We start from the raw sequence: 14,198 nt of genomic DNA, 5'->3' as shown, positions 1-14,198 counted from the left end.
TTATATATATATATATATATATATATAATGTATATATATATATATATATATATATATATATATATATATTATATATATATATATATATATATATATATATATATATATATATATATATATATATATATACATATATATATATATATATATATATATAAGCCTATACTTGCATAAACCACAAGTGAAGATAAAGTGAAGGTTTATGCAAGTATAGGCTTATAAGCTGGACACGAGTTCTCTCACATTGACAGTGGCTTGACGAAAAATGCAGACTGACCCCTCACTCATCTGGTGCCTTCGGGAGGTAGAGATGTTTGAGATATATATATCTCGAACTATCTACTTCTTTTGTAAGGTCTGATGGCGTAGTGGGTTAAAGCATACTAGTTATGCCAGCTACTGGAAGGTAGTTGTGCTTTCTGGGTTCGAGTCCCACTGGTGGGTGTTGTCCAAAGATTGTATATATATATATATATATATATATATATATATATATATATATATATATATATATATATATATATATATATATATATATATATATATATATATGTCGTACCTAGTAGCCAGAACGCACTTCTCTGCCTACTATGCAAGGCCTGATTTGCCTAATAAGCCAAGTTTTCATGAATTAATTGTTTTTCGACTATCTAACTTACCTAACCTAACCTAACCTAACTTTTTCGGCTACCTAACCTAACCTATAAAGATAGGTTAGGTTAGGTAGGGTTGGTTAGGTTCGGTCATATATCTACGTTAATTTTAACTCCAATAAAAAAAAATTGACCTCATACATAATGAAATGGGTAGCTTTATCATTTCATAAAAAAAATTTAGAGAAAATATATTAATTCTGGAAAACTTGGCTTATTAGGCAATTCGGGCCTTGCATAGTAGGCAGAGAAGTGCGTTCTGGCTACTAGGTACGACATATATATATATATATATATATATATATATATATATATATATATATATATATATAATATATATATATATATATATATATATATATATATATATATATATATATATATATATATATATATATATATATGTATATTGGTGTATACTGGCAGCAGGTTTTCTTTCAAACATGTTTCATTGAATATGACCGCATATTCTGTATTTATTATTTTCTGGTTTAGGGCTTCTATCCCTCTAACTATTTTCTTAGCATCAGGGCTTAATTGGAATAGGAGTTCTCCAAAACTCATTTTCGTACTTTTAAGGTGAAGAAAAGAAGTGATTTACTATAGAGTGTATTACACTTATTTGTAAAATTTGCACGACGTTTCGAACCTCCATGGTTCATTCTCAAGTGAACAGATCTTACAATACTAGTTGATTTTATACTCGCATTAGGTCAGGTGATAATACAATGAAGGTGAAAAACATGGGGGGATACATAAGGGATAAACATAGGGGCTGCAGAAGGCGTATTGGCCCATACGAGGCATCTCCTATCTAAACACAAAGATTAATCCAGTGTAATTGGCCTGTTATGTTGGCCATTGTCTTCTGTGTTGGCATCGATATGTTCTTGTCTTGTCCTTACTCTCATGGTGGGTAGAGTAAATAGTTCCGTGATTTGGGTGTTCATGGTAGGTCGCTCTATTCTTATGTGAATTGCCTCAAGAATTTGTAATCTTCTTGAATCTTGGGTTTTGTCTATTATGCAAGTATTCTTGTTCAACATTTCTCTTGTTAGAGAATTGTCATGGGCTTGTCTCATGTGATTCCTAGGGGCACCAGATTGAAGATGGCATGTCAAACGCCTCGTCAGCTTGGTCGACGTCATACCTATGTACTTACATTGAAGGTTACATCCTTCGTGGGGGCAAGTGTACATGTATACAACGCTTGACTGCTGTAGAGGGTTCTCCGTCGGCTTCGGGCTGTTTTTGATAAGGAGTTCGGAAGTCTTCTTGGTTTTGTAGAATATTATCAGGTTTATGTTTTGGTTAGGAGTAGTGCTTTTTACTCCTTTACGGATTATTTCTTTCATTATTCTTTCCTCTTTTATATGTTCACTGTGCATGGTTGATTTGTAATATAATTTTATTGGGGGTGTTGTGGTTTCTGTTCTAGGTTCTGAATTATACCAACGGTCCAAGTGTCTTCTTATAGCAGCGTTTATTTCCGCGTTGCTATATCCGTTGTTCACCAATACCTGAGTTACTCTTTCAAACTCTCTACTCACGTTGCTCCATTCAGAGCAGTGGGTAAGCGCTCGACGAATATAAGCATTGAGAACACTGGCTTTGTATCTTTGGGGGCACTCACTTCTACCGTTCAGGCATAATCCTATGTTGGTGGGCTTGGTATATATACCAAGCCCACCAACATAGGATTATGCCTGAACGGTAGAAGTGAGTGCCCCCAAAGATACAAAGCCAGTGTTCTCAATGCTTATATTCGTCGAGCGCTTACCCACTGCTCTGAATGGAGCAACGTGAGTAGAGAGTTTGAAAGAGTAACTCAGGTATTGGTGAACAACGGATATAGCGACGCGGAAATAAACGCTGCTATAAGAAGACACTTGGACCGTTGGTATAATTCAGAACCTAGAACAGAAACCACAACACCCCCAATAAAATTATATTACAAATCAACCATGCACAGTGAACATATAAAAGAGGAAAGAATAATGAAAGAAATAATCCGTAAAGGAGTAAAAAGCACTACTCCTAACCAAAACATAAACGTGATAATATTCTACAAAACCAAGAAGACTTCCGAACTCTTTATCAAAAACAGCCCGAAGCCGACGGAGAACCCTCTACAGCAGTCAAGCGTTGTATACATGTACACTTGCCCCCACGAAGGATGTAACCTTCAATGTAAGTACATAGGTATGACGTCGACCAAGCTGACGAGGCGTTTGACATGCCATCTTCAATCTGGTGCCCCTAGGAATCACATGAGACAAGCCCATGACATTACTCTAACAAGAGAAATGTTGAACAAGAATACTTGCATAATAGACAAACCCCAAGATTCAAGAAGATTACAAATTCTTGAGGCAATTCACATAAGAATAGAGCGACCTACCATGAACACCCAAATCACGGAACTATTTACTCTACCCACCATGAGAGTAAGGACAAGACAAGAACATATCGATGCCAACACAGAAGACAATGGCCAACATAACAGGCCAATTACACTGGATTAATCTTTGTGTTTAGATAGGAGATGCCTCGTATGGGCCAATACGCCTTCTGCAGCCCCTATGTTTATCCCTTATGTATCCCCCCATGTTTTTCACCTTCATTGTATTATCACCTGACCTAATGCGGGTATAAAATCAACTAGTATTGTAAGATCTGTTCACTTGAGAATGAACCATGGAGGTTCGAAACGTCGTGCAAATTATACAAATAAGTGTAATACACTCTATAGTAAATCACTTCTTTTCTTCACCTTAAAAGTACGAAAATGAGTTTTAGAGAACTCCTATTCCAATTAAGCCCTGATGCTAAGAAAATAGTTAGAGGGATAGAAGCCCTAAACCAGAAAATAATAAATACAGAATATGCGGTCATATTCAATGAAACATGTTTGAAAGAAAACCTGCTGCCAGTATACACCAATATATATATATATATATATATATATATATATATATATATATATATATATATATATATATATATATATATATATATATATATGTCGTACCTAGTAGCCAGAACGCACTTCTCAGCCTACTATGCTAGGCCCGATTTGCCTAATAAGCCAAGTTTTCATGAATTAATTGTTTTTCGACTACCTAACCTACCTAACCTAACCTAACTTTTTCGGCTACCTAACCTAACCTAACCTATAAAGATAGGTTAGGTTAGGTCAGGTAGGGTTGGTTAGGTTCGGTCATATATTTACGTGAATTTTAATTCCAATAAAAAAAAATTGACCTCATACATAATGAAATGGGTAGCTTTATCATTTCATAAGAAAAAAATTAGAGAAAATATATTAATTCAAGAAAACTTGGCTTATTAGGCAAATCGGGCCTTGCATAGTAGGCTCAGAAGTGCGTTCTGGCTACTAGGTACGACATATATATATATGTCATACCTAGTAGCCAGAACGCACTTTTCAGCCTACTATGCAAGGGTCGATTTGCCTAATTAGCCAAGTTTTCCTGAATTATTATATTTTCTCAAATTCTTTTCTTATGAACTAATAAAGCTACCCATTTCATTATGTAAGAGGTCAATTTTTTTTTATTGGAGTTAAAATTAACGTAGATATATGACCGAACCTAACCAACCCTACCTAACCTAACCTAACCTATCTTTTGGGGTTAGGTTAGGTAGCCGAAAAAGTTAGGTTTATTATATATATATAATGTGTATATATATATATATAAATATATATATATATATATATATATATATATATATATATATATATATATATATATATATATATATATATATATATATATATATAGCAGGTGGGTTCACAGGACTAAAACCCAACCACCTCAAGCAAATGCTCAACCCTGCACTGGGTGACATTGCAAAGAACCTCTTGGTGGAACTAACCAGATTCACCAACACATATCTAGCTGGCAACATACCAGCGTCCACAAGACCTATCTTTTTTGGAGCATCTCTCTGTGCTCTAAAGAAAAAGGATGGAGGGATCAGGCCAATAGCTGTGGGCAATTCTCTCCGGCGTCTCGTCGCAAAGGCAGCTGCAAGAACAGTTATTGATGCAGCGGCCAACATGCTGAAGGCAAAACAGCTCGGGTTTGGCATTCCACAAGGGTGTGAGGCGGCAGCCCATGCAGCTCGAGCCTTCATCGCCAACATCACAGACGAAAAGGCCCTTATCAAGCTAGATTTAAAAAATTTGCCTTCAATTTGGTGCGGAGGGATGCTGTACTCCGTGCGGTTCATAGTCATTTCCCTTCCCTCTACCCTTTTGTACATTCATGCTACAGTATGGATCTTAAGCTACTTTTTGGCGAACATGAAACTGACTCGCGAGAAGGCGTCCAACAGGGTGACCCCCTTGCTCCTCTCCTTTTCTGCTTAGTCATCAAACAAGTCACAGAGGTCCTGTCCAGCGAGCTTAACATCTGGTTCTTGGATGATGGTACCCTAGCTGGTTCCCAAGACTCCCTCCTGGAGGACATCAGAAAAATCCAGGAGCAAGGTGCAGTTTTAGGCCTCACCCTGAACCCTTCTAAATGTGAAATAATATGTTCCAACTAGGGCATCGTAGAGAGAATAGAGGGTCTTCTGCCAAATATCCATAAAACTAAACCTGAAGACAGCACACTCCTAGGCGCTCCCCTGGGGTTGAAAGCCATCGATGAGGTCCTTGATAAGAAAATCGCCGACCTTAAGAGGATGGATGTGAGGATTGAGGATATTGATGCTCATGATGCACTCTACCTCATCACCAGATGTCTGTCCCTCCCCAGGTTAACCTACTTTCTGAGGTGTTCACCATCTTACAGTAGCCAAAAACTAAGTGAGTATGACCGGTTACTGAAATCAATGCTAGAAAAAGCCCTTAACCTCTCTCTCGATGACCTATAGTGGAAACATGCCTCTCTTCCCGTAAGACTTGGTGGCCTCGGAGTTCGAACAGCAACGCAAATCGCTGTTCCAGCCTTCCTGTCCTCCTTATCAGCATCCGACGACCTTGTGAAGGAAATTCTACCTGCCCACTTACATCAGCTGGCAGGTGTACATGATCCCAATTTTACACGCTGTGCCACAGAGTGGGCCTCTCGTGCAGGCCAATCACCTCAACCACCATCCACAAAAGCCCACAAGCAATCCAGCTGGGATGGCCCCATTGTAGACCAAGTTGCTGCAGAGTGCCTGGGTGCTGCAGCAACACAACACGACATTGCTCGCCTCACAGCAGTAGCAGCACCACATGCAGGAGATTTCCTGTTAGCAACCCCAATGTCGGCAACTGGCACGCGTCTCACACCACACGCCCTCCGAATTGCTGTGGCCCTCCGCCTTGCTGCCCCAATCCACACCAGATATAGGTGTATTTGCGGCGAGGTGGTGGCTGACAGGTACGGCCACCATGGCCTACTCTGCCAAAGCACAGGGGGATGGGACTCGAGGCACAGTGAAGTTAACGACATTATCAAGAGGAGCCTCACCACAGCTGGATGCCCAGCTGAAAGAGAGCCCTGTTACCTAACGCCCCGTAACTCTGATGCTCTTATTGGCCGCCCGGATGGTATCACAGTGAACCCCTGGAAGAATGGCAAGCAGTTGGTATGGGACTACACGTGCGTATCAACCCTGGCTAACACCTACATTAACCTCAGTGTTGCACAACCAGGTGGCGCTGTAACCCACAGGGAAGCAGCCAAATCCCGTAAGTATAGAGAACTGGATCACCACTACAATTTTGTCCCCATTGCTTCTGAGACACTCGGCGCCTGGGGTAAAAGTGCTACCAGTTTTTTGAAGGAACTGGGTTCTAGGCTCATTGAAACAACAAGAGACCCAAGAGCTGCAAGCTTTCTTTTCCAGCGCCTCAGTGTGGCGATACAGAGGGGAAATGCGCACTGCATCCAGGGTTCCTGCCTGCCATCTGAGGAGCTGGAGGAACTCGACAACCTATAACAACCATCTTTGTAACCCATATGTAACTCCATTTTTGTAACAAAGTTCAAATAAAGTAAATATATATGTGTACATACAAAAGAATGGGGGTGGTAGGAGAAGATAATATTAGTGTTCAGTGAGAAACCACAAGGTCTTCTCCTAATACTTTTTATTTTCTTCTCCGAGGCTATGGGTCCCCACATTGGCACCAGAGGTGGTACCCTCACAAACTTTATATATATATATATATATATATATATATATATATGTCGTACCTAGTAGCCAGAACTCACTTTTTGGCCTACTATTCAAGGCCCGATTTGCCTAATAAGCCAAGTTTTCCTGAATTAATATATTTTTTCTATTTTTTTTCTTATGAAATGATAAAGCTACCCATTTCATTATGTATGAGGTCAATTTTTTTTATTGTAGTTAAAATTAACGTAGATATATGACCGAACCTAACCAACCCTACCTAACCTAACCTAACCTATCTTCATAGGTTAAGGTTGGGTTAGGTTGCCGAAAAAGGTAGGTTAGGTTAGGTTAGGTAGGTTAGGTAGTCGAAAAAACATTAATTCATAAAAACTTGGCTTATTAGGCAAATCGGGCCTTGCATAGTAGGCTGAGAAGTGCGTTCTGGCTATTAGGTACGACATATATATATATATATATATATATATATATATATATATATATATATATATATATATATATGTCGTACCTAGTAGCCAGAACGCACTTCTCAGCCTACTATGAAAGGCCCGATTTGCCTAATAAGCCAAATTTTCATGAATTATTATATTTTCTCAATTTTTTTTCTTATGAAATGATAAATCTACCCATTTCATTATGTATGAGGTCAATTTTTTTTAATTGGAGTAAAAATTAACGTAGATATATGACCGAACCTAACCAACCCTACCTAACCTAACCTAACCTATCTTTATAGGTTAGGTTAGGTTAGGTAGCCGAAAAAGTTAGGTTAGGTTAGGTTAGGTAGGTTAGGTAGTCGAAAAAACATTAATTCATGAAAACTTGGCTTATTACACAAATCGGGCCTTGCATAATAGGCTGAGAAGTGCGTTCTGGCTACTAGGTACGACATATATATATATATATATATATATATGTCGTACCTAGTAGCCAGAACGCACTTCTCAGCCTACTATGCAAGGCCCAATTTGCCTAATAAGCCAAGTTTTCATGAATTAATTGTTTTTCGACAACCTAACCTACCTAACCTAACCTAACCTAACTTTTTCGGCCACCTAACCTAACCTAACCTACAAAAATAGGTTAGGTTAGGTTAGGTAGGGTTGGTTAGGTTCGGTCATATATCTACGTTAATTTTAACTCCAATAAAAAAAATTGACCTCATACATAATGAAATGGGTAGCTTTATCATTTCATAAGAAAAAAATTAGAGAAAATATATTAATTCATGAAAACTTGGCATATTAGGCAAATCGGGCCTTGCATAGTAGGCTGAGAAGTGCATTCTGGCTACTAGGTACGACATATATATATATATATATATATATATATATATATATATATATATATATATATATATATATATATATATATATATTTATGTCGTACCTAGTAGCCAGAACGCTCTTCTCAGCCTACTATGCAAGGCCCGATTTGCCTAATAAGCCAAGTTTTCCTGAATTAATATATTTTCTCTAATTTTTTTCTTATGAAATGATAAAGCTACCCATTTCATTATCTATGAGGTCAATTTTTTTTTATTGGAGTTAAAATTAACGTAGATATATGGCCGAACGTAACCAACCCTACCTAACCTAACCTAACCTATCTTTATAGGTTAGGTTCGGTTAGGTAGCAGAAAAAGTTAGGTTAGGTTAGGTTAGGTAGGTTAGGTAGTCGAAAAAACATTAATTCATGAAAACTTGGCGTATTAGGCAAATCGGGCCTTGCATAGTAGGCTGAGAAGTGCGTTCTGGCTACTAGGTACGACATTTATATATATATATATATATATATATATATATATATATATATATATATATATATATATATATATATATATATATATATATATATTTATATATATATATATTTATATATATATATATTTATATATATTTATATATATATATATTTATATATATATATATATATATATATATATATATTTATATATATATATATATATATATATTTATATATATATACATATATTTATATATATATATATATTTATATATATATACATATATTTATATATATATATATATATATATATATATATATTTATATATATATACATATATTTATATATATATATATATTTATATATATACATATATTTATATATATATATATGTCGTACCTAGTAGCCAGAACTCACTTCTCAGCCTACTATGCAAGGCCCGATTTGCCTAATAAGCCAAGTTTTCATGAATTAATGTTTTTTCGTCGACCTAACCTACCTAACCTAACCTAACCTAGCTTTTTTTGGCTACCTAACCTAACCTTACCTATATATATAGGTTAGGTTAGGTTAGGTAGGGTTGGTTAGGTTCGGTCATATATCTACGTTAATTTTAACTCCAATAAAAAAAAATTGACCTCATACATAGTGAAAAGGGTTGCTTTATCATTTCATAAGAAAAAAATTATAGTAAATATATTAATTCAGGAAAACTTGGCTTATTAGGCAAATCGGGCCTTGAATAGTAGGCTGAGAAGTGAGTTCTGGCTACTAGGTACGACATATATATATATATATATATATATATATATATATATATATGTCGTACCTAGTAGCCAGAACTCACTTTTCAGCCTACAATGCAAGGCCCGATTTGCCTAATAAGCCAAGTTTTCATGAAATAATATATTTTCTCTAATTTTTTTCTTATGAAATGATAAAGCAACCCATTTCATTATGTAAGAGGTGAATTTTTTTTTATTGGAGTTAAAATTAACGTAGATATATGACCGAACCTAACCAACCCTACCTAACCTAACCTAACCTATCTTTATAGGTTAGGTTAGGTTAGGTAGCCGAAAAAGTTATGTTAGGTTAGGTTAGGTAGGTTAGGTAGTCGAAAAGCAATTAATTCATGAAAACTTGGCTTATTAGGCAAATCGGGCCTTGCATAGTAGGCTCAGAAGTGAGTTCTGGCTACTAGGTACGACATATATATATATATATATATATATATTGTCACGTGGGGGTGGGCGGTCCGGGGCTCTGCTAACACTTAACTGCTAGGGGCTCAAAGGCCCAAATACTCAGCCCCTCCGACTCCCGGGATTCACCGGAGTCTCCTTGGTCACACATGATAAGACCAACAATGCCCACCTCCGCAGGTCTTTGCTTCCACCACAAAGGGGTGCCACTGATTCACCCTGGAAGCCCTTCAGTCAAACACGGGGAAACTGCTGTTAACAGTTCCGGCCTAGACCCGTGGGGGAGTGAAGGAAGACTCAGGCTTACCTATAACCATAACCTCCCTGAGTCTTGCCTGCCAGACAAAAAAATAGGTTGCAGGAACTCCTTTCCCGCCTGTCTTCTCTATCTTCCTCTCAGCAAGGTCGCCAGCTGGGTTATTATATCTGCACCCCAGCAATGCAGTTCAGTGGGTGTATTATATATTGTTTGTAGCCAGAAATGTATGCTCATAGAGAAATATCATAAATGGAGGCACACTCAAACACAGTAATAAAATGTGTGGATTTACTGATGCAAATTACATGAACACACGCACACAATCACAAGTAATACATGAATATGGAATATGGATAATGAGTCTGGAGATCGTCAGCCTCTTCTTCCACGACCATCCAACACTCCTTCAACTGGGCAGGAAGACAGGAGTCTCACACTCTCACAGGAGGGCCTCTTCACCACGTCGGCACCTCTTCTTCACTGTCCTGCCATCCATACACACTCTCCTCTCTGACAGTCCTGGACACAGGCTGCCTTGCAGCCTATTCTACTATTAAAGTAATAAAGTCTTGTTGCCACATACACAAGCAAATATTGTGGCCTAACTAGCCTACTCATACAAGGGGTAATGGGAGGGAAAATGATATACCTTACATTCCTGGCTCACGACGCCTGTCCCTCGATGGTGTGAGGTTCCCACGCTTCCTTGGGTCGATCCTTGACGATCCAGGACGTTCCACAGGTCCTCAGGTGTCGTGAAGCCTTCGCGTCGTCGCCGTTCCAATCCCTGAGATTCAGCTGCCCCAATCCTGGTTCATCGATGGGCGCTGAGCTAATCACTATTTTTCCCCACACTCGCCTCTCCCACAAGGCGTTGCTCCTTGTCCTAGGCACGGTGTCGTCCTCCCAAGATTCTCACTGGATGTGATCCCAGTCACAGCTAGGCCTGCCCGCCCACATTCCAGACCTCAACGTCCAGCCAGCGGCGCCGCCCAGCGTCGTCGCCGACTATTTTCCAAGTTTGGCACTTCTCTGCTCACTGAACTTGGTTCCTCTTTTGCTTCCCAGAAGTGCAGGGTCTCCAATAACTATGATGGGCTGCGAAGGCCAGCTCAATCCACTGAACAAGGCTTGCAGAGCCTCCAATCCTTGGGAGCAGACCGAGGCGCGTCCTGTCGCTTCCCCGGTCAGAACAACTCTGACGTTGGCGCCACCCGGGGCACTCGGTGACGTCATGGCGGGCCCTGATTTGTCGCCCGCGACCTACGTCGGCCAATCCGCGATCGGCTTGTGTCCCTTCCAAAACGTCATATCTGCCGTAGGGAATACTGTTTCATTTTATAACAGGGCGCCAATTTTCCTTTATTTACAACTTATAATATAACTTCCTTCCCTTAACTGGCAGCCGGTCTGGTCGCCACATATATCATTAGACTCCCTGAACCTCAGAGAACCAGTAGGGAGAGCTGATATGACTCTTTAAGCCGGCAAACGGAAGAAATAGGAGAGGGCACCGTAACATACCCCTCCCCTTAAAATAAGAGTCATATCGGAAGAGCAGCACTCAAGAGGGCAACCTATACTCTTGCTCCCTCCGTTCCTGAAGTGTCACTCCTCCAGTTGGTGACGTGGCTCGTACCACCTTGCCAGTCACTTGCCTCATTGTATCTCCACCTCGCATAGTACCGGGTGTGATGGGTGTTCCCTGAACCCCTACAAGAAATCCTCTCTCCGTGGCTACGAGTGTACTCCCACGGCTCGTTACCACTGTAAGATCCAGTGCACTCAGCGCCTCCACCGCGTCGTGCACTCCGAGATAGTCTTGCATTTCCACTGCGTCCTACAGGTACTCCATGTTTCCTCTCCTGATCTCTTCTTCGCCAATCTTCTCTCTTCTCGGTTCCTCTTCTCCCGTAGGTGCGTTGTCTCCTCACAGTGGCACTTGTAACCTGTACTCCATCCAGCAACTTCCTCTCTTCCACACTAGGCTTTTGCGATGGCCCAATGCCCCTCTGGTTAGGCTGCCGCCTACCCTGGGTGTACCTATTCCCTGCTTTCTTCGTATTTCCTTTCCTATACCATTCGCTCCTTCGTTCCCGACGAACATCTTCACTCCTCCAGGAGATTCTCTTCCCTGCAGACGTCTTCTTCGGTTCGTGGTTGGGCTCATCCACCTCCCTGTGGCTCACCTCACCACGGTGGTTCACCTTGCACCTACCACTATTCATCTGGCCGGCATAGGGTGCACTGCGTCGTGGCTCCTCCACTCTGCCCCTCACTGCCGTTCGCTCATCCACTGAGCTTACTTTATTCACGTTTCTGTATGGAGGGAGTGCGGTCTGCAGCCTCTTCACCGCCCCAGGCGTTCGTACAGCTGCTCCTCGCCACTCCTCTACACGCATCATCAGGCTTAGTCGGAGGTCCTCGTCGGGGTTATCCACGACCTCCGACGACCTCTCTGCACTCTCGCCCTCGTTGTCGTCGTCTCTGGCGACGTTTCCCCTGGCGAAGTCGGCTTCCTCACTACCATCTGGAACGACCGATACCTCACCTGGCAGGGTTGTACCGCTGCTTGCAACATAGGCACTCCTGGCCCAATCGGGTTGTATCCTGCCTCCTCCGAGGTCATTACCCAGCACCATCTGTACATACTCTAGGGGTAACTTAGGGGCTACAGCTACTATAGCTTTCTCGACTCCGCAGTCGGCAATCAGCTGTACTTCGTGAAGTGGCAACCTGTATTCCTCCCCCACACTGCGTATCCTCACCACTCCCACAGGTGAATCATTAAATTCCTTGGGGAGAATACTCCTGGTTACCATACTTATGTCAGCACCCGTATCTCGAAGAACGGCCACCTCCACTGGGTCTGACTTTCCAAACTTCACGTTGGCCTCGAAAACGAAGGGATGTTCACCCAACTTCATTTCCCAACCATTCACGTTGGGTCCACTATAATATGGGGTGTGAACAAACACTCTCTCCTCTTCCAACATTAATCCTACATTCCTTTGGTGCTCCTCACACTCGCGGGCATAATGTCCTCTCACGCCACAGTTGTAGCATCGGCTGCCTCCCCTGGGCGGCCACTCGCCAGTCACTCTGGCGGTACCACTTGCAGACGTCCTCTGGGTCCTCCTTGGACTCCCTGTCGTCGTATCCGGGACAGCAGCACTCGCTCCCGAGTTAGGTCCACTGCTCACAGCTTGGGGCTTCCTCCCCGCGTCTCTTGAGCTCTTGAACCGCGTCACTTCATCGGGCACACTACTCATGGGAGAGTCCCCACTCGTCCTCGCTCCACCTGAACTCCTAAGGTTCCCTCCCGACCTGGGGTAAGGCGAGTGTCTGGGCGGCCCCTCCCTCCTGATATGTAGTGCCTCCTCCAGCATGTCGGCTCGGTCCGCTGCAGCCTTCAGGTCCTTAATACCTGCTTCTCTCAACCTTACTCGCAACTCAGGATGGAGCACTGACATAAACTTCTCCATCACTATCAGTCGTTTGATATCATCCACCGACTCCGCTTCCTCCGCCTTCAACCATCGTAGGAATTTCCGTTCCAAATCCCTGGCGGTCTCGGCGTAAGTCTTTCCCGACGCTCTTGTACACTCTCTGAACCGCTTCCGGTACATCTCCGGAGTCAGCCGGAATGAGTGGAGAACCGCATTCTTAATCGCGTCATAACTAGTACACTCCTCTAGGTCCAGCATGTTATAGGCTTCCCGGGCCTCACCAGTCAATCTGCCCTGGACCAGAGCAGCCCAATCATCTTCCGGCCACTCCTTCAGAGTTGCTATCCTTTCAAAGTGTTCGAAGAACGCCTCAGCTTCTTGTGGTTCGAACGTAGGTAAGTCACGTTCCCTTACCTTGAGGTCATCCCGCCGTGCAGGTAGTGAGGGCAGACCACGTTCAACGCGACGCAATTCGACTTCTTTCTTTGCCTTTATCACCTCCAGTCGCAGTTGTCTCTCTCCTTCTTCTCGCTGCAGCCGAGCTTCTCGCTCCTCTCGCTGCAGCTCAGCTGCACGTTCCTCTCGCTGCAGCTCAGCTGCACGTTCCTCTCGCTGCAGCTCAGCTGCACGTTCCTCTCGCTGCAGTTGCAGCCGTGCTTCTCGCTCACGCTCATCTCGCTCACGCTCATCTCGCTGCAGCTCAGCTGCACGTTCCTCTCGCCGCAT

General features: G+C 41.8%; 1 protein-coding gene across 1 annotated transcript in view; it reads right to left on the bottom strand.

The window, feature by feature from the left end:
• LOC138359760 (trichohyalin-like) overlaps window positions 1-14,198 on the bottom strand; it is a 37,696-nt gene extending 23,498 nt beyond the window's left edge. Inside the window, exon 1 of the mRNA XM_069319423.1 lies at window positions 14,075-14,198. Within this exon, the coding sequence (XP_069175524.1) occupies window positions 14,075-14,198 (124 nt within the window). The remainder of the gene's footprint in view (window positions 1-14,074) is intronic.

The sequence above is a fragment of the Procambarus clarkii genome, chromosome 8 (assembly GCF_040958095.1).
Source record: "Procambarus clarkii isolate CNS0578487 chromosome 8, FALCON_Pclarkii_2.0, whole genome shotgun sequence".
Classification (NCBI taxonomy): domain Eukaryota; kingdom Metazoa; phylum Arthropoda; class Malacostraca; order Decapoda; family Cambaridae; genus Procambarus; species Procambarus clarkii.
This window is presented reverse-complemented; position numbering and strand designations above follow the sequence as displayed.